Below are 20,745 nucleotides of genomic sequence, written 5' to 3'. Positions count from 1 at the left end.
TAGTGGACTACATTGTATAAGAATACTAAAAATGATCATTAAAAAGAAAAATACAATGATAGAAATAATTTAAGATTCATGTTATAAAACAAGATAAATTTTATATTATTACTCATTTATTTTGTTAATCATTCACATAGTGTGTACATAAAAATTTAAGTTATTTATGGAGGAGGTATTCTATAAACGATATATTTCTTTAGTAAAAGTGTATGTGAGTGCATTAAGCTTAATTTTTGGCTTTAGGAAATTATTAAATGAATATAGAAATCAGAGGTAACTCTATTCCTTTCACTAACCATGAAGTTCAGCTTTTTCCCTATACATATTTAATGAAAAAGAAAACTAGGATACAATCTACACAGTTTCTAGCAGCTAGCACATAATTTCAATTTTTGTTACCAGGAGGTAGACATTACTATACATTAAAAAGAAAGTAAAAGGAGGATTGGTGATTAATATAGGTATTAACAATCATATAAAATGATGCAGAGAGATAAAGAATTCAGGTAAAAGTTTTTACTTCTTATTTAGAAATAATTTTAAACATACAGAAAGTTGCAAGAGTGGAAATTGAACAACAAAACAACTCATTACTTTTACTGAGAGCTACCTATTTTAACATCTTATCCTGTGTATCATTTTCTCTGTGAGGTGTATGTGTGTATGTGTGTGTTTGTGTGTGTGTAAATTTTTACTTAGTCCTTTGAGACATCATGAACCTAAAATTTCATAGTAGAGTGAGAAAAGACAGAAGTTTTATCTGTGGGTATTTTTTAATGTTTCTTAAAGTTCCATTAGTCCTAAAAAATTTTTTTCATTACATTTCTAAAGAATACTTCTGCTTTTACTTTGTTTTAGTCAGCTTTTCATCACTGTGACAAAATACTTGGAAAAAAAAACTTAAAGGAGGAAAAATTTATGTTGGCTCATGGTCTCAGAGGTGTCAGTCCGTGGTCAGCTGACTCCATTGCTTTGGGCCTGAGGTGAGGGAGAACATTATGGTGGAAAGGCATGGTGGAGGAAAGCCGCTCAGCTCATGGCAGCCAGAAAGCAGAGAGAGAGAGAGAGAGAGAGAGAGAGAGAGAGAGAGAGAGAGGGAGAGAGAGAGAGAACGCGCACAAGGAAGGGGCTGAGGACAAGATATATGCATCATGAGCATGCCACAGGTGACTTGCTTTCTTCAACTAGACCCCATCTCTTTTACAGTTCTCACTACCAATAGTAACTGCTACGATTAAATATGTTTTTAGTATTTAGCATTTAATATTTCTTATTAATGTTCTCTGCTTTGCTCTTAAGGAACTCTCATTCAAACAGGATGTATCCTTTGAGAGTAGTAGAAAACACGAGACCAAGACATGGAAATAAAATTATCATTACTTCCACCACTTCACCATAGGCCATGCAGAATAATTTCTAACAAAATGATTCTACCTTACATCAAAGGCAGGAAATCCCAAGGTTTATGTACCTTGATTAACCACTGAGGGAGTCTTACTCTGTCTCTGGCCCTTGAGTTATTCTACATTACTAGGGCAATGCAATTTGGTGAGATTTGAAGTGGGCAAGCCGTGCATTCTTGGGTACATCCATTCTACAAAAGGATGCATATGGAATTTTAAATCTGGGAATTGCTAGACACTATTGCTATTTCCTTTACTTCTTAGAAATTTTTCCCTTTAAGCTGCCAGTTTGAAGAACTCTGTCCAAATGGTTGTCTGGGGAGAGAATGGCCTAGGGGAAGGAGAGAAACTGAATTCAGGTTCTTAGAAGAGACTGGAGAGACGGTGTGTCCTCTTCTAACTGTTGAGGATCAAGAGTGGGGATTCAAAGGGGAAGGCACAGTTACTAGGTTCTATTTTTCCCCTTGGCAGTAACCGTAGCATCTGATAAATATCATATGATCAAAATGGCAGCCAAGAATATGATGTTTGATTAATCAAGTGAAAAGCAATTTGGTTGGTAAAAGACAAAAAGGCATTTGCCTTTTAGTTTGGATCAAAGGCATTTACCTTTGGTTAAGATCTAGAACGTCCCCCAAAGGCCTGTGTTAAACCTTTGGTCACCAGCCTGTGGAGCTCTTCTTTGGGAGGTGATACAACAATTATGGTTGAGATCTGGAATGTCTGCCAAGGCTCATTTACTTAAAGCTTGGCTCCCAATGACCAGAGGTGGGACGTTTAGGAAATGATTGCATCATGAGGGCTCTTAGCCTCATTAGTGGATTAATCCATTTGGTGGATTAATAATTTCAATGGATTAATGGGAGATGGTAGAAACTGTAAGGAGGTGGAGCCTCGTGGAAGGAATGAGGTCACTGGGGGCATGCCCTAGAAGGGTATATTTTATTATGGCCCCTTTCTCTCTTGTTGTCTCTTTTTCTCTGCTTCCCATCTACCATGAACCTGGCAGTTTTCTTCCACCATCCCTTTTCAAATCAATGGAGCCAGTCAGCTATGAATTAAAACCTCAGAAACTGTGAGCCAAAATAAATCTTTTCTATTTTAAGTTGTTTATGTCAGGTATTTTGGTTACAGCCTGAAAAGCTAACTCACATTAAGTCACCTGAAAGAGAAGGATGGGAATTCCCACGTGGGAATTTTGTCACCAAACGTTATTTGCTGTGAGACTGATGTGCGGTGTGACTTGAGTGTGCTTTGCATTCTCTGAGATGAATAAGACTCTGTTACCAGAGATTCCAACGGACGAGGTCTTGCAGCTCATCCCAAAAACCAAACAGAAAAGGGAAGGACAGCAAGCAGGAAAGGAACTTTCATCACTAGGACCATACTGGGAAGGCAAAGTGGAATCAAGCATCTCAGTCCTGTCTTCCAATTACTGTCATGAGATTTCTTTAAACTTAGAGGAAGATTTGAGGCAGGTGAGAGGTATGTGTAATGAAGAAGTCTTGGTCAAACCATTCCTGGTTGATCATCCTCTCAGTTCTCGTTCTACGGGTGGCTCCAGAAAAGTCCTTATCACTTGAGAGGGCAGTCTCCATTTGCTGTGCAGACCTGTGATTCTAGAAGGGGGAAGTTGGGTCCCCATGAGATGATTGTTTCCATGCAGGGGGCAATCTCACCGTGAGACCATGGGCATGCAAAGCTACACTGTTCAGGGAAGTAGTATAGGCAATGACAGGAGACGTAGGTCCCACTCCAGGAGTCTGGAACATGATACTGTAAATGCTCTGAAAATCCTGCCCCAGTCTTGAAAGGGGATGAGATAAGTAAGGCAAATTTAGGGATAATAAAGCATGTATTAGCAGTTGTTAGAAGAATAGTCCTTAAATGATTAATGTATCTATATGCAGAGCTAAGCAGATCACAAAGTTGTTAAGGTAATAAAGATACCAAGTAAAGGCTTATGCCAAGCTTTATCCTACTTTTAGATACTCATTGGACATCTGCTTGCTTTATTTATATTTATTTACTGCCTCTGGAGTGGAATGAGGGGCTTGTCCTATTCATTCATTCATTCATTCATTCATTTCCTAAAAGCAGGGAAGGACTATTATAAATGTAAGAAAACTTTTATGGCTGTTTTAGAAAAGAGAAAATATGAACAGTGAGGATCTATCTATCTATGGCAGATACACCCCTTGGAAAGTGTACCAAAAATTGATGACCTGTTTTAGAGGAGGAGGAGAAAAATGCACACTGCATAAACCCCCTAGCTGTACTAGCTTTTAGTTACTTGCTTTTATCACTAATTTTAGAGGTCATGTAGCTAAGCAATATACTCGTATGAACTTTGCTGCAGATAACACCTCTGGTGTGTGGATCGGATGGTAATTGCTGCTTATGTTGTATTTCAGGAAATTGGAGGCTACTTTTATCTACCTCAGACACGCTGAATTGAAGAATGTGAGCTTAAAGTGAATATTATAAAACAATCTTCAGAACTCAAAATTTATCCTGTAATTCAGAATTTCAAAACTCACCAAGGCTTTGAATTTATTATTAACATCTTTTTCAATAAAATTTTGCTCAGCTTTCCTTTATTCTATAGTCTTCCTAAACTTCCTTCACCAAGCCAAATTAATTCCTCAGTGTGTACTTTCAACACCTCGTCTGTCTCTTGCTTAAGACCAATTATGTGTTCAACCATACTTACTGAGAGCCTGCCGGGCGCCCACCGGGGACTTTTCCAGGCAGCAAGAAGGGCAGCGAGCTGTTCTGCTCTCAAAGAGCCTGCAATCTAGTGGTGGAAAATAAGTTACTACAAACTCTGTGAAACAGTGACATATAGAAAAATAACGCAGGGCAGGGGAGACACAGTGACTTAGAAGACAGGGGAGCCTTGTTTTTTGTTGTTGTTTTATTTTACTTTATTTTACATACCCTTGGAAGGCCTTTCTGATACAGTGACATCTGAATGGGGTTCAAGAGGAAGAGTGGAGTGAGGGCCTTGTATACCTGGGGAGACCTTCCAGGCTCAGAGAATGGGGAGCCCAAAGGCCCTGAGTTGGACTCACGTTCCCATGTTCAAGGACTGAGCTAGGACGAGAGGCAAGAGCAAAATGAATGAGAAAGAAGGAGTGGAAGGAACTCGGATCACACAGCAAATGGAGCCAGAATGGCGTGCTGGTACTCCAGGAGGACGAGACTTTGGCCTCTATCCTGAGATGGGAATTCTGAACCTCCTCTAGCGCAATATTTAGGCTTCTATGAAAGACAGAGTTTCTGCTCAATTTTTCTGTAAATCCAAAACTCCTAAAATAAATAAATAAATAAATAAATAAAGACAATTAAGAGACTTGGAGATGGGGTTTGGTGCTTTAGGTTGTTTCAGCTTTCTACCTGGCAGAAATCTTTGAGGTCAGAATTCAGCCCTGACCACCTGATTCAAATGTCTTAGGGAGGTGGTGGTTTCTGGAAGACACTGCGGCGGCAATGAGGAGAAAAGACAAACATTTACATTTTAAGAAACCATGCTTCCACATTCACAAACCCCTCTCATCCAAAACAGTAAACTGCTGGGCAGTCGAGGTTGTTCTTTCACCATGAGGCCCCACCCCACCCCAGGGACCAGGGTGAAGAAGATTGGGTCCCATGGTGACAGATATTTGCAATAGAATCCATGCATTTTGTTGTGGTGGTGGTTCTTTGTTTTTAGTGTTCTTTGTTTTATTTGGGCTATAATTGGTCTACCAAAACATTAGGCATGTATCCATGATACCATCACCACAACCAACATACTAAACATATTCTTCACCTCCTGAAATGTCCTTTTGTTCTGTGGTTTCTTGGATGTTTTAGATGTGTGTTAAGAAGTTGAGATCAGGTCTCTGGGCATGTTTTGAAGTGCACATAAGGTACTGTTAACTACAGGTTCATGTTGCCCAGCAGATCTCTACAGCTTTTTAATCATGCATAACTGAAACTTTCTCCCCATAAAACAACCCCCATGTCTCCCTCCCCCAGCCCTTGGCAATCACCCTCCTGTTGTCTGCTTCTGAGTCTAACCATCTTACACACCTCTTGTGAAGGGATATACCCCTCTCTCCCTTTACTTATGATGGTCAGTCTGGGCCAGTGGTTCTCACCTACTCTCTCTCAGGATCTTAGAACACCTCAAACCCTCCCCGCAAAACACCGATTTGTAATGCATTCAGTTACAAATCCCAAGCTCCTGGAGTAAGACCAGGATGTGTGCACTGGGGAAACCTCTCTAGGAGACTGTGTTGTGCCACTCTGATTAAGAACAACTGAATTCATTCAAGCCGATGAGCCCTGACATCTAACTGCTCAGGCACGTCCCATTTGGCTGGGGCCCCAGCAAAGGGGTCAAAAGGCTGATGGGTCAGGACTGGCATAATCCAGCTGTCCCCAAGCAGGGCCCTGTCAACTATGAAGGGAAGCACTTTGTTCAAAGCGACAAAGCTCACGTCTCCAGGGCCAGGTGGACTGCAAATAATCACTCTCCCAAGGGCGGAAGCTGGTGTCTGTTGCCAGCAACTTCAGCTTGGAAGGTTGACAGAATGAGTCGTGAACACTGTGATGAGACATATGGAAGGAGAGTGGGACCAGCAGAGTGTGGAGTGAGCGAGTGGGTGCTTAGGAAGGCTGGTTGCCCCATGAAGGATCTCTAAAGAAAATGGAGCTGCAGGTATCCCTCTTCTTAGGGACTGGACTGGGAGAGCTTGGCATCCTCAAAGCAAAATGGTCCCCACTGTAGATCAGGGCTGAGCCCAGCTGGAACTTCCACACCGGGGTCCCACTCCGCCCTCAGCCTCACTTTCCGCTCTTCAACAGGCACCACTGAGAATGCCTTGACTTCAAATTACGTAGCCAGCAGCACCAGAAGACGGGGTTAACTAGGAGTGTGGGGGGTGATCATCTGGTGATAGCACCACACCACACACACCACTTAAGTGTTTTTTAAAACTCAGACTATTAAAAAGAGTATTGGTGGATATCTAGTCCTGGATGGGAAAATACCAAGTTTGAAAAAAGCAAAAGAAACTACAAAGGAATTACTGAGATTCCACAATGAAAATGTTTGGAGATCAAGGTCATCAAAAGCCACTGTAAATCAAAGGAAAATGGCATGCTGAGAAAATATTTGCAACAAATTTCACCTCCAAATTAGTTTGAAATACAAATTGAAAGCCATCTGCCTGTGTACTCACTCTTCAACATTTAGTTTAGTCGATGGTGGGAGATCCAGCCCAAGGCCACCCAGGTGAATCTCAGAGCTTGCACAAAAGGTCCTAGATCCACTGCAGCTTCCCACAACCCAGTGGCTCTATATTTTAAAGTATGTACACATCATCTTTTACAGGGGTCTTCAAATTTTCTTGGAAGATAATCTTAAAGACTGAGCCAGATTTTGGGACAAAGACTATCAAGATCACTGTAATGTCCCCTGAACCCAAAGTCTAATGTGAACTCAAACATGGCCTAGAACTCAGGGAGCGTGGCCTCAAGTTCATCAAATACTATGCTCCCTGTCATGCTGTTTCCAGATCCCAGACCCAGGATTCATTTATGGACATGCCAAATGGAGGGTGCCTGTTCTCCTCACAGCTAGTGTTGGCAAAGTGGAAGGGATGGATGGAGAGAGACTGATTTGGGAGTCAGGGCTATTTCTGGGATGCTTCAGTGGGTGCTCAGAGCCCACAAGTACTCATCTAGCCCTCAACTTGGTATAATCTGTAGAGATGAAGACCAATGCTCAAGGGTGAAAAAAGGTCTCTGAATTCTTGGCAGCCAATAAGAGGTGAAGAAATTACTGAAGGTGATCAATTTTTTTTTTTTTCCTGTTTGGAAATGACTAGAAGCGGTGGGAAACAGTGAGAAATGAGAGGAACTAAAATGAAGCATGGCTTCCTACAGTGTTGTGGGGCCTGTTATGTGACACAGTGCTGGCGTGAAACCCACTGTGTGAAAAAGGAGGAGAAGGGGTATGGAACAAAGGGACTAATACTGACAGGCCACCGTCTCAAGTGGCAATTGGTAGACAGACAGCACCATGCATCTGTCAAACCCAAAGAACTGCACAACACGGAGCATGAACCCTAAGGCAGGCCATATTCTCTAGCTCCTAATAACGTACCCACTTTAGTCTATCAGTCCCAACACACAGACGACACTGGCACAAGATGTGAATAAGAGATTATGCAGGGCCAGGCGGCATACACAGGAACCCTACACAGGAACTTAGTCAACTTAAAACTACTCTAAAAATGAAGTCTACAAACTAGAAATGGAACCACCATTTGACCCGAATTATCTGACTCCTAGGCGTATACTCAGAGGACTTAAAATCAGCATACCATAGTGACACTACCACATCAATGTTTGTAGCTGCTCAATTCACAATAGTTAAAACTACAGAACCAACCTAGATGCCCTCCAACAGATGGATAAAGAAAATGTGGTATATAAATACAATGGACTATTACTTAGCCATAAAGAGAAGAAATTATGGCATTTGCCAGTAAATAGATGGAATTGGAGACTATCTTGCTAAGTGAAATAAACCAATCCCCCAAAAAACAAAGATTGAATGTTCTGGTATGTGGATGCTAACTCACAATAATGGGTGGTGGGTAGGGGAGAATAGAAGTACTTTAGATTAGACAAAGGGGGGTGAAGGGAAGGGAGAGGGGAAGGGAATAGGAAAGACAATAGAATAAATCACTTTCCTGTTTCATATATGAATACCTGACCAATGTAATTCCACATCATGTACAACCAGAAGAATGAGAAATTGTACTCCATATATGTATAATGTCAAAATACATTCTACTGTCATGTATAACTAAAAGAAAATGTTTTAAATGTCTTATTGAAGAAAAAAAATAAAGTCTAAGCCAAACAGTGACACATATCTGTAATCTAAGCAACTTGAGAAGCTGAAGCATGAGGATCACAAATTTGAAGCCAGCCTCAAGGACTTTTGAAGATTCTTAGCAACTTAGCAAGATCCTATGTTAATTAAAAAAAAAAAAAAAACTGAGGGTATAGCTCACTGGTAGGGTGCTTGCTAGCTTATAGAAGGCCCTGCCTGGGTTCAATCCTCAGCCCCTCAAAAAAAATAAAATAAAATAAAAAAAAGTTCTCTTAGTTTAAAACTGACACATCTTACTCTCCCCACAATGTAGGCAGCACACAGTCTGCATTTGAATGTCATGTGTAAAGAAAGACAATGAAGTGGGGTAGGTCAAGAGCTGAGAGGTCCCAAGACCATGAATGTCAGAAGATTCTCCTTTCTGCCCCCCAAACCAATCAAGGGTCCACTTCATCAGTGTATTTCAAACAGTTATTTTTATTGATCCGCAAATGCAAAATATACAAATTTCTCAAAGGCATCTCCTGTTTAAAAGCTAGCACAGCTTCATTCCAGGTCATTAATTCAGACAAATATACAGAACACAGGAGTCATAAGTCACACATAAGAGGCCCCCAAAACCGTTAACAATTAAACCCCATCTATACAGCTTTCTATTTTTTAGGCTCCCTTATACATATTAAATAAATAAATAGCACATCTGCTATCAAAATAATAAAAAAATAAATTTCAAGTATTACAAACGAAAATATCATTGGTGTGGTTCAAACAGTTTTTCTTCCCCAGAATGCTTTGCCCATGGTCAAAGGAAAGGGGGAAACTTACCCAAAAAACAAATATGGCGTAAAATTTAAAAAATTGGTCCCAGTTTTGTTTTGTTTTCTTTTGGGGGGGTTGGGGTTGGGGGTGGGGTAAGGAGAAACAGAGGTTCCATGACTGTATGTCAGATGTACCCACCAGCCGACACCCCTTCAAAAGTCAGGTTACTGGCTTTCAAATGAAGCAGAATTCTCCCTTCTCCAAGATCTCCCCTCCCTGACCTTATCCACATGCTCTCCCCATCTAGTCTCTCACCAAACTGTAGTCCTATGTTAGGCAAAACCCTCTTCATGTGATTCCGGGTCCCCAGGGGTGAGAGGGGAACACACCCTCATGGAGTCCCTACCTGTATCAGCTCATACAGGATAGGGCCAGGGTGGCAGCTACAAGACCACCCTCAGGTGCAAAGCTACAGGGCTCCCAGGTCCAAAAATATGACCAGCCTAAATACTCATGCACATGCATGTGCCGCACACACAACCTGACGTGACTCAAGATACTGGGGAAGGGAAGGACCCCAAGTCTTACACTGTAAGGACTGTACACCTAGATAGTCCTGCTCTCTGGAAGACTGCCAATTAAAAAGGGATAGGGTAGGCAGGAAGGAATTGAAGGGTAAGGTGTGAAAAATACGAACCTCAATCGTGCAGTATCTGAAGCGTGTCCCCGTGTCCCACTTAATCACAGTTAGGGAAACATGCAGTCTCTAAGGGCTCCTCTCAACGAACAAAGCAGCTCTTCTCTCCATGCTCAGCTTTAGGTGTCTGGGCCGCCACCCTCACTCCAGGCTTGTCCCCTTAAAGGGCATGGTCCCAGGATTCCACAGCAGAAGGTGGGAAGAAAAGTGACCTTTGGCACCAGCTTTGAGACATCCTTAAAGGGTCATTTGGACAAACTGTACTGCCAAGTTTCCAGTTTCTTCTGTAAGATACCCTCTCCTACCCCATTTTTTGAGGCAACAAAGGAGGAGAAACTGACAGACAGAAACTACAGGTATCTAGAACCACATGTCCCATAAGCCCTGCACTCAATACCTGCAAACATGTCACAGATGCCATCGACGCAAGGCAAGGATGGCATTCCACTCTTGAAATCCCCAAGGTGCCCAGAGTGGTGCCAGGCACACAGCAGACACTTGACAGACAACCTCTTAGAGGAAGCAGCCTGAAATGGGCCTACCTGGGACCACTGACCCCAGTTAGGGACATGGGTGGTGACAAGCACCCAGAAGGAGGAAGGCTGGCTCTTCTCCATGCCATCACAGAGTTGGTCTTGCAATGATGCAAATGCTCTGAGCTTCCCCATCTCATGGGTCTGCCCGACTCCTCGCATCCAGAGGCTCCAAGCCCCCGAGGGCCTAACGCCCCAGCCTCTAAGTCCTGAAGAGGTATGACTTTCAGGTCACCTTAAAACGTGCAAAACCAAGCAGCTCCGGGAGAGCAATGCACTCAGGCACCTCCAGGTCCACGTAGGAAACAAAGGGACCCCAAGGCCCCTGGGGGGGGAGGAGGAGCTCTGCTCATCTGTTGCGTTTTCACAAAACACCTCCTTTTGCCTACACAGCCAGTCTGTCCTTGAACTCAGGGCTGCGGAGGCAGGTGGACGTTCAGGAAGTCTGAGCACGTCACTGCTCTGTTGACAGATGAACATCAGCTCAGGGACTTCTCAGAAGTCCCAACTCTGCATGCATCCAAGTCTCTCTCCATGAGGCACCTTCCCAGGCCAAGATGCACCAAAGAGCCAAGTGAGTCTCCACCTTCCGCAGCTAGGATCTGCCCTCCTTTAACTTCAGGATTCTCTGCTAGTCGAATCTCCCCAGCTAGGCAAATGCCAGGCCAGTATCACAGAAACAAAACCAAATAGTGGGGTCCAGTGGGGTCCCACCTCCCACCTCCTCCTCTATACACTGTCCTCCTCAAGCCTGGTGGAAGGACTTGAAGCCAGACACCCTGGAAGCCTCGGGAGCGTAGAGGGCGGGGAGGCCCACAGCTCGTGGTCTGAGCAGGGATCCACGTGGCTGTTGTCTCCTTGGCCATCCAGGAACCGTGGGTACAGCTGCTCTCCAGCCAGCAGTCTCCCCTTCTCATCCACCCCCGCCTGGTCCAGAAGTCCTGGGGATTGTTTTGGCCTCAGGCAGACAGGTGGGCACAAGCTAAGCTGCAGAAGTGGAAATGGAACGGAACCGGATATGTCTGCTTCAGTGTTCCCTGGAGGAGTCGGCGCCACTCCGGGAGCCTTTCATGTTCTGTTTTCAGGAGAAAGAGGGTGTGGGGGAGGGAATCAGGACTTGTATCCAACCGCATTTCTTTAGCACAAGGCTCAAAGCCATGCCAGTGAGACGTCTTCCCCTCCCTCTACCCCAACAAAGAACAAAACCAAAGAGAGGCATCATCACAAAACAGGTGGAAGAGTGCCCAGCTAAGTCCAGAACATGACAGAGAATAACCCCAGCTCAGAGAGATGGCGTGGACACAGGCTAGTTTCCTGCCAGAAAGAGGTAGGGAAGGAAGATGGGACAGGCATGTGGCTCAGGACCCCGAAGCTCTAGTGGGTCAAATAGGAACCCAGGGCTATTCTCTGCACCCACACAGGGACTCCCTGCTGGCCACAGGCAGGCCAGGATGGGCTGGGGGACCTGAAGCAGCACAGGTCCTGTCTCCTGATTCAAGGCTCAGGCCCTGGTGTCTGGGATCTGGGCCCAGTGCTCAAGAGGAGTGCACAGGGGATTAATTGGGATAGCTGGATGTGGCAAGGAGCCAAGCAGAGGAGGCTCCAGCTCTGATCAAAGTGACCCTAGGAGGAAGTGCTATCCCCAAGGCACTGGTTCGTATCAAAACCTCCCTAAAAATATTCTTCAATCACTTAGGGACACATGATTGCTGCCACTGCAAAGCAGGGGTCTCTCCCTGAACTCCCTAATCTGCCCCTCGAGAAAAAGAAAAAAAAAAGAAACACAATTTTTTTATAGTATTCTCTCTGACTCTGAGTGTCTCCAACAACACTGAGAAGAGAACAGAGCCCAGGCAGACAGGTATCAGGGATCACCTCTCACACTCTCACCCTGAGCACCCCAGCTGAAGAGAGGAGCCTTACAGGTCTGGATAGCACCAGAACTACCACTACCACCCAGGTCCAAGTAGGACTCAGGAACCCAGGCAGCTGACACCCTCCATGATAGGGTGGGTCTCTGGAAGTGGCCTAGTCCTCACATCTAGAGAGCCACGGGATCTGAGAGTGAGGGGCCGTGGCCTTGCTCTACCATGGACACCATAGGCCCCCAGGTTTCACGTATGAAGACAATGCAAGGATAACATCAAGTGCCACAAGGCGGGTCATGTGTATGTCATTCAGTCATGAGGCCCCTGGCTCAGGACACACACAGAGAAGACAGACCTCACAACGATAGCACTGCTCATAATACCCTTGGGTACTGACACATGAGCCACATACACCACAATGGCCTTCTGCACACTGATCGAGATGCCCTACAGCTAAGATGCCATGACTTGGAGATGCAGGAGGGGACAGAGGGACATGCACCAGGCATTTACCTTTCCAAGGTTAGTAAGGAGAAAACTTTGAGAAAATGTGACAGACAGTTCGTCTTTCAAGCATAGTGGGGAAGAGAAAAAAAAAAAAATCTTTCAGTAGTATTTTTTCTAGAGTGCACATGAAATTTTAAAATGAAGAAGGCATCATGAATGCCAGGTGGTCTCCACCTCACATGGATTGCCCAGCCCCCAGGAAGACACTGCAGAGCACAGAGTCTGGGCCATCAGGCCAATTTTGCCAAGAAATCAACATCACTGGCCCCACACCCAGGGGATCCCTTCCACCCAAGTCTAAGCACTCCAGCTGCTCATGGGAAGAAAAGCCACCAGGCTGAGGCAGAAACACAGGAGCACCAAAATGCAGATTCAGACCCGAAGAGGCCAGGAAGTATCCAAGAGGCCCAGGATACCAAGTCCCTCCCTAATAATAACAGCAGCCATTGTCCATCAGGCCCCACATAGGTGCTAGATATTTTGCTAAGTGTTATATCTATGTTCTCACTATTAAAATGCCTTATAAGCCAGGCACAGGCACACGCCTATAAGCCCAGTGACCCGGAGGCTGAAACAGGAGGATTGGTAAGTTTGAGGTCAGCCTGGGCAACGAAGCAACTCTGTCTCACAATAAAAATGAAAAATGTTTGGGGGGTTAGCTCAGTAGTAGAGCATTCCTGGGTACAATCTCCAGTACCACCACCACCACCACCACCATCATCATAATAATAATAAATAATAATAATAAAAAATAAAGTTGTGAAGTTCTCTCCATTTTACAGTTGATGAAGTTCAGGTCCTAGAATTGCTTTAACTTGCCCAGAGTTCCAATATCCGGAGATCAATTCCTAGAATCAGATCTATCTGTGATCCAATTCATGGAGGTACTCTCACAAGCGGGGCTAGACTTTGGGATTCTGGGTAGAATTCTGACCAGTCAGGGGGATGGGCTATAGTATGTATTTTTACTGAACTGGAGCGATTCTAGTCCTGAGCACTATTAGATTCACCCTAGAGCTGGGAAAGCACAGCGTTAGAATGCCCCCCTCCCGGTAGGAAGCCTTCTTTGAAAAGGAACACAGCATGTGCAAGACCATGGGCTCCGAGCCTAAAGGCAGGCTGTTATATAAGAACCCTGGTCCTCCAGTAGTCCATATGCTGGATCTTGACTACAAAGGGGCAAAGGCCTCTTGCTCTTAGAAGGTAGATGTTAAAGAACAGGCCTCATTAACCAAGGAAGCAGCTGCAGGTGAGAGGCTCTGGGACCTAACTAGAAACCAAGAGCAGCTAGCAGTACCCCATAGGCTGCAAGGACCCAGGGCCTCAGGACAGAGGCAGCTGCTCCCAGAGGCTGGCAGAGAGGAAGACACCAGCCTTCAGAGGCAGGAAGCCCATCTGGGTCCAAGTTGTGCTGCCTACCAGCTGGACGGCTGTGGGCCGGTTGCCTGACATCAGCCCTCATCTGTTAAGCAGGGGAGGAACTGGCGGGGCCACCTCCTATGGTTATTTAAGGACCAGAGAGGTGGGGGATGAGCCATTGCATTCTCTGTGAGCTGTACCGCCCTAGGAAGTACATCTGACTGCAGAGCTACCAAAGCCCAGGCATGCTGCCAAGCCCCTCCTGCTGTCCAGCTGAACCACTCCAGGTTTCAACACCAACTCATCAAGGTAACCTAATGAGTGCAGAGGGAATCAATGGGGAAGGTGTCAATGAAGTGGGGAGGGTGGCATTTTACAGTGGCAGCTATTAAAACTCTGCAATATGAAGGCCTTGGCACCGTCTGCAGCTGGGACTCACCAGAGCAGTGGAAACACTACATTCTCTCCCCAGTGGCTGCCAGAGCCCATGTTGAACTAGAGGTTCCAGCAGAGCCCTCCAGGGGAAGGGGAAAGGTAACCCCATGGTCTGATGTCAAAGCTGCACCCAGTCCCGAGTGCAACTTAGGGCTGAGTGGGTTCTCCTAAAGAACAACAGGATCCCCAAGTACAGGGTCCACGAAGACCTCTCTGGAGCATGGGGCTCCTTGGAGGGAGGGAAAGGAAGCACGGCTCCAGTCCAACCTGCCACACTCCACCAGGTGTGTCCTCGTTTTGAAGATTAGACTCTGGCTAAATTGTTCTTTCAAAATGAAAGTATGCTTGGGGTGGGGTGGGGGCATAAAAGGCAATGGTATCAGGCCTAGATCCAGCATGTCACCAAACTGGTACCCTTAGAGGGCACACATGGATGCGACAGCAGGGGCCCATGAGGAACTCCGCTGGCCACAATCCCTCTTGTATTCCTCGCTAAAATGCTCCTAACCTCCCTCCTCCCTCCTCCACGCCCATCTCCTCCTCCCCCAAGGGAGACTTCAGACTTCCACAAAACCTGTCTTTATCCTCAGTGTTCTAACAGGCAGGAGGCCAAACTGGCAAGCAGGAAGGAAGGAGTATAAACAGCAGAATTATTCAGAGAAATACTTACAGACAGGCCTTCCCTAGCAAAGGCTGCAGGAGAAAAAGTAGAGAAAGAGAGCAGTCAGTCAGGAGGCAGAACGTCACCTGGCAGGACAAGCCCTGGCTAACCCACACACCTGGCCCAGCCAGCTGCTCCCAGACAGCCTTGGGATTGGGCCATCCTGGAGGACCGTCCTGTCAAAACCGGGGCAGCTCTGAAGTGGGGAGCGAGGACATGGCTCCTGCCACAGTGTCCTACATGACCAGGGCCAGTGCAGCTCAAGATGTCACCTGCCCCTGCTGAGGCAAGTGTTCTCAGGCATCTGCGAGGGCCACCTCTGCACTTCCAAAGAAGACCCAGGGATATACCAGAATAAAATGCTGGAGAAAGACTATTTCAGTTCTGCTTGATTTTCATTTAAAAACCCTCAGATTTGAGACCTGAAAGGAATTTTATTGGAGGTCCCCCCACTCCTCATCAGCAAAGCCAAAGAGACTGAGGGTCAGGGCCATTAAGAGCCACATTCATGCTAGTGGCAGAGCTATAGCCAATGCCAGACACACTGATGTCTCATTGTATTCAGCTCTGTGTGCCAGACAACAGGTTAAAGGCATGGCGGAAAAAAAAAATCTGATCCGCCTTCTGTGGTAGGTTTTATTCCCCCATTCCACAGATGAGAACACTGAGGCCAGGGAAAGTTAAATGACCTGCAGAGGCTGCAGCACTCTTCCCACATTACATCCCAGACACCAGGAGACTTAAGGAAGCTCTGGGGAAGGCAGGAAGAGTTGGGGACTTGCCAGGGCACCTAGCTTTGAGGTCACAAACAAAGCCCATTCGAAATTCAGCCTATATTGATTTGTGAGAGGTCAAGCATAGGGGCAGAGGTCAGGGACCCCAATTAGGTGGCACCTAAATTGGAACCTAGGGGATTCTATATCTCACACATTTGCAAAGCTTCTTGGCTACCTTTCAGGAAGGTACTTGTTTTCTGCAAACAAATCTTAATGCCCCAAATAAACAAAAACTTGCCGCCTTTACTTTTCTGAGCTAGTGAAAACAGTGGAATGCAGGTGGGCTGGGTTTGCTTTGGTTTTGACCACCTGTGTGAGGAAGTGGCTCCCTCCTGGCTGTCCAGACTGCAAAGGCTGCCCAGTTCTAAGGGGATCACACTGGCTCTGGACAGAGACCAGGGCCTGCGGGGCCCCAGCTCTTCTGTAATGGGAATGACAGCAAAGAGGACAAGTCAGAGAAATACCCAGCTATGGGGTAGGACAGAAATGATGCCCACTATCCACATGGACAGACTTCGGGACTAGGGGACGGCCATTGACTCCATTTTAGAAATAACTATCGCCAACGTGATCAGGACTTGGGCATTTCACTATTTCTTCTGCTCTGCCCAGTTCTGCCCAGGAAAGATCACAACCTCAGAAGGACATGTGCAGTTACAGTTGTCAGCAAGGAAAGGTCTTCAGAGAGGGCTTCTTGTGTTCTCCCCCAACACACGTACACACACACACACACACATTCACACACTCACAAACACGACACATCCTGGGTCCATGGCCATCACCCCAGCCATGCTCCCCCGCAGGCAGGTAGGAAAGGGGAGTCACTAACTTGTCCGGGCAGCTGCGTGGGCACCTCCGGGGGCAGGCAGCTGGGCAGGGCAGCAGAAGTGGAAGCCACATGCTCCTCAAAGCTGTTGATGCGAGGCTTTTTGGTGGGTTCGGGGCTGGCTAGTGGGGTGACACTATTGCGTCTCATGAGCGGGTTAGGTCCCTTCTTTGCATCCTAAGCAAGACAAAGACAAAAGAGAGAAGGCGACAGTTACAGGGAGTAAAGGGAGGGAGATAAGCCACACAAAAGTCCCCCTGCTCCTGGGTTTTATGGACACAACCACAGCTAGACCAAGTGAGTGGCAGTGGGCCGTGTTTGTGCCACGACCTCTGATCGGGGACAGGTGTGATTCCCTCCCGTTCCTTCCCTTGATCATTCCAAAGGGCATCCATGTGACAGGGACAATGTGTGCACAAGAATAATTTCAATCACAGCAGAGAAGGAGATCAGAGAAAAGAACCTTGCTTCCAGCCCCCAAAGGGCCCCAGAGGGGAGCCCAAGAGAAAGACTTAGGTCTGAGGCTCAAAGGAGAGGGAGAGAAAGGTGTCGGTGCCAGTCCCCTTCGCCCAGGACCTGCAACGCACATGCACCTGCTGAGCACTCTCGTGAGCCATACCCTGCCAGAGGACGGGACTCGGGGGCTTCCAAACCAGCCAGGAGACCAAAATTAGGAAAATCGGCATCAGGCAGAGTCTGCCAGCTAGGACCAGACACCATCATTCCCACAGGCCCTGGCCCAGAGCCTCTGCCCTGAGGTCTGTCACTGCACCACTCTGGTGCTCCGCAAGCAAGTGTTCTGAGACCCCAGGTCTGGAGCAGCAGGTCGCAGCCAGGCCAGGGCTGTCCTCACAGGGCTAAGGAAGTGCAGGTTCAGTGACCTCATTTAGAGGGGAGAGGACTACAAAGGCAGGGTGAGGCGGCGGAGGGATATCGGCCTCTCATTTCACTCCACAGATGAAGCTGGGCAGTAAACTGGCTAACGTCTCATGTGTTCTTCATGCCAAACTTTGATGGCCAAGCTCCTTAGATGGGGGACTCCACAGAAAGTCACAGTCGGTATAAGACTACGCTAGCAAAGCACGCATTTTGACAGCCTGTAGAAAACAAATTCAAACTCACTTTTACAATGCACTCCTGGACAGAGATGAAATCTGCTCAGGAAGAGATTGCCCTGAGTGACCCCAAAACCTCAGAGCTCCCCGAGGAAGACAAAAACGACCAAGCTCTGGGTGTCCTGAAATCCTTCCTACTGGCCATCCCTCACGTCTCCCACCTGAACTCCTGATTCTGAACCTAAGCACATGCAGATGACCTGTCAGATGATGGGCGGATCCTGTCAGAGCCAGGATTCTGGAACTTGAAAGCAGTTTTAGGGGCTGAAAAAAGCCACAGACACTGTGCTAGGGTGAGGTTTCAACGGGAGATAATCGCACTTCTCCAGTCAAGTAGAAATGCAGGGAGAGAGCAGGGAAAGAAAGAAAAAGAATAAACAGATCCCAAGAAGCCACAGGAAAGACCGGCAGGAGCACAGAGGTCCTGACCAGGGGAGCCACCCAGGCCAAGGGCTAACAAGCTGCTCCGTGAGAACTTCATGGGGCCTTCCCCAGGCCTCCCATGATGAAGGCCAGGAAGGGGGCATCATCCATCGAGAGACCTCCACTCACCTCTGACCTCTCCCGGTGTGTGCTCACTGACTCCACATTCAGGTAGATGGATTCCACACGGCAACCTGGGGGGATGGAGGATGGGGGAGAGAACAGCTTCTTTTAAAGGGACAGTCCCACCTACAACTCCCAGGGGCCACCCAGAGACACAGACCCCAGAGGTAGTGCTTGGAAAGGGCTGCTACTCACCATAAGCGACAGGTGTCAGTTTCAGGACAGTGTGAAGGGGGCATTTCAGGTAGGGCATCTCTTCTGAAAAAAGAGAGATGGTCCAACAATTAGACTTGAGGCAGGAGGAAGAATCAAGGGATATCTGTGGGCCCACACCAGGAGCCCCAAGAGCCCCAGAAGCTGTGCTGGGGCAAGGGCATCTCATCCCAATATTCAGGTCATCCTGCCCAAGGAGGGTGACCCTAGGAAAAGACACCTAACCAAAAGAATACAATAAAAACAAACCCCAAACCCACATTCTCTTTTAAAAAAAAAAGCTATTTTCCCAAAAATTCAGGTCTGTCTAGGGCATAAGATTCTCATTAGCGTTCTCTGGGCTCTTTGTTCTTTGGAAGTAGACTGATGAGAAGAGATGCACCCCCCACCCACACACATACCCAAAGACCCTTCTTCTATGTGTGGAGCTGAGGGCTTTGGGTAGGCTGTGTTTAATGTGATGAGCACGTGTTCCCAAGGGCCAGCAAGGTAGCGCTGGGAGGAGAGGACCCTGCTGCAGGCTGCGAGCCAGAGCCCTGTCCTGCCTCTCCTAACACTCAGACACGCAGCAGAGTGGGCAACCACAGGTCTGCAGCCACCTGCACTCAAGGGCCAGATTTCTTCCCACTCCTTCCCAAGGCCACAGACTGCCCGACCAAACCTGCACTCTTATCCAGGAAGTAGGCCAGCAGGCAGCGCAGCACAGCCTGGTGACAGATGACCAGCACATTCTCCTGGCGCTCCAGCTCCATGATCACAGGCTCCAGACGCTGGACCAGATCCTGGTAGGACTAAGCACAGGGATGGGATACCACGTTAGAGCAGAGGGCGCCTGGAGAAGAACACTGCCACCCACCTCTGTCATCATGGATGAGAGCTCAGGATTGGTCACTCCACCCGTGAATCCATCCATCCATCCATCCACCCACCCACCCATCCATCTATCAACCCATACCCTGGGTGTTCAGCTCTGGAGGTGAACACAAAAATCCTGAAGGAAACATACACCTGCCAGCTTCACTTAGTGCCTTCCTCTTCCTTCACCTCTCCAAGGCGGTGAGGGACAGAGGTGGTTGAGGAAGTGCAGACTGTACAACAGAATATTACTCAGCCATAAAGAGGAATGAATGACACACACCCCAACATGGAGGAACCTCAAAACCTTTTATGTCGAGCCAAAGAAGCCAAGCACAAAAGTCCACATTTACTGCATGACTCCACTTCTACAAAATGCCCAGAACAGACAACTCCAGAGGCAGGAAATAGGCTCATGACTGCCAGGGGCAGGGGCTGGGGGAATCTGGAATGACTGCTAACAAATCTGAGGTCTCCTTTAGGGGTGAGGGAAATGTTCTGGAATAAGTGGTGACGGTGATATGGCACTGTGAATACAGCCAGCCTCCTGACTCTGTGGGTTCCACAACCAACTACAGATTGAAAATATTCAGGTGATGTCAGTTTGCAGCTGGGGACAGTGGCACACCTGTAATCCCAGTGACTCAGGAGGACCACAAGTTCGAGACCAGCCTCAGCAACTCAGCAAGGCCCCATCTCAAAATAAAATAAAAAAGGGCTGGGGGGTATAGTTCAAGGGTAAAGTACTTGCCTCACATGTGGGAGGCCCTGGGTTCAACACCTAGTGTAGGGGGGAAAAACTACATCTGACTGACTGAATGCAGATTTTTTTTTTAAATTGTCATTATTCTTTAAACAACTGTTTAACAACTGATTACAGAGTATTTACATTATGCTGTTATTGTAAGCAATCCAGAGATAATTTCAAGTACAGGGGAGGATGTGTGTTAGATTATATGCAAAAATAATATCTTGAGTAACTATCTAGAGGGTTTGGGATCTTCAGGGAGTTCTGAGTCAATTCCCTGAAGACACCAAGGGACAACTGTCTACTAAAACCCACTGGCTCACATATTTTAACATGGTTAAAATTGATAAATTTGTCAACAAATGTGAAAAAAAGGGGTATGGTTTTGTCTCTAAATAAAGACCTGCAAAGCTCCTCTTCACACGGGCTCCTCCCACCCTCCTTCCTTTTCTTCTTCTAACCAGCAGCCCAGTGAGCGAGGGCCAGCATGAGACAAGAGGGCAGCATGCTGCCCGCCAGGGACTGCGGTATGACAAATGCTCAGAA

At 46.8% G+C, this 20,745-nt stretch overlaps 1 protein-coding gene across 8 annotated transcripts in view; it reads right to left on the bottom strand.

Moving 5' to 3' along the window:
- Pfkfb3 (6-phosphofructo-2-kinase/fructose-2,6-biphosphatase 3) overlaps positions 1–20,745 on the bottom strand; it is a 101,756-nt gene that overhangs the window by 7,608 nt on the left and 73,403 nt on the right. For 3 of the 8 annotated variants that reach the window (XM_048812643.1, XM_048812641.1, XM_048812644.1), the window contains exons 11-17: positions 19,258–19,387; positions 18,579–18,641; positions 18,390–18,454; positions 16,726–16,899; positions 15,130–15,152; positions 12,672–12,724; positions 11,227–11,365 (exon numbers count right to left, since the gene is read on the bottom strand). In XM_048812643.1, the coding sequence (XP_048668600.1) occupies positions 12,682–12,724; positions 15,130–15,152; positions 16,726–16,899; positions 18,390–18,454; positions 18,579–18,641; positions 19,258–19,387 (498 nt within the window). In that variant the 3' untranslated portion in view covers positions 11,227–11,365; positions 12,672–12,681. Of the gene's footprint in view, positions 1–8,758; positions 11,366–12,671; positions 12,725–15,129; positions 15,153–16,725; positions 17,820–18,389; positions 18,455–18,578; positions 18,642–19,257; positions 19,388–20,745 lie in introns of those variants that run through there. The other 5 variants (XM_015495181.2, XM_048812642.1, XM_015495180.2 and 2 more) reach the window with 5 other exon arrangements.

This window comes from Marmota marmota, unplaced genomic scaffold (assembly GCF_001458135.2).
Source record: "Marmota marmota marmota unplaced genomic scaffold, marMar, whole genome shotgun sequence".
NCBI lineage: Eukaryota > Metazoa > Chordata > Mammalia > Rodentia > Sciuridae > Marmota > Marmota marmota.
This window is presented reverse-complemented; position numbering and strand designations above follow the sequence as displayed.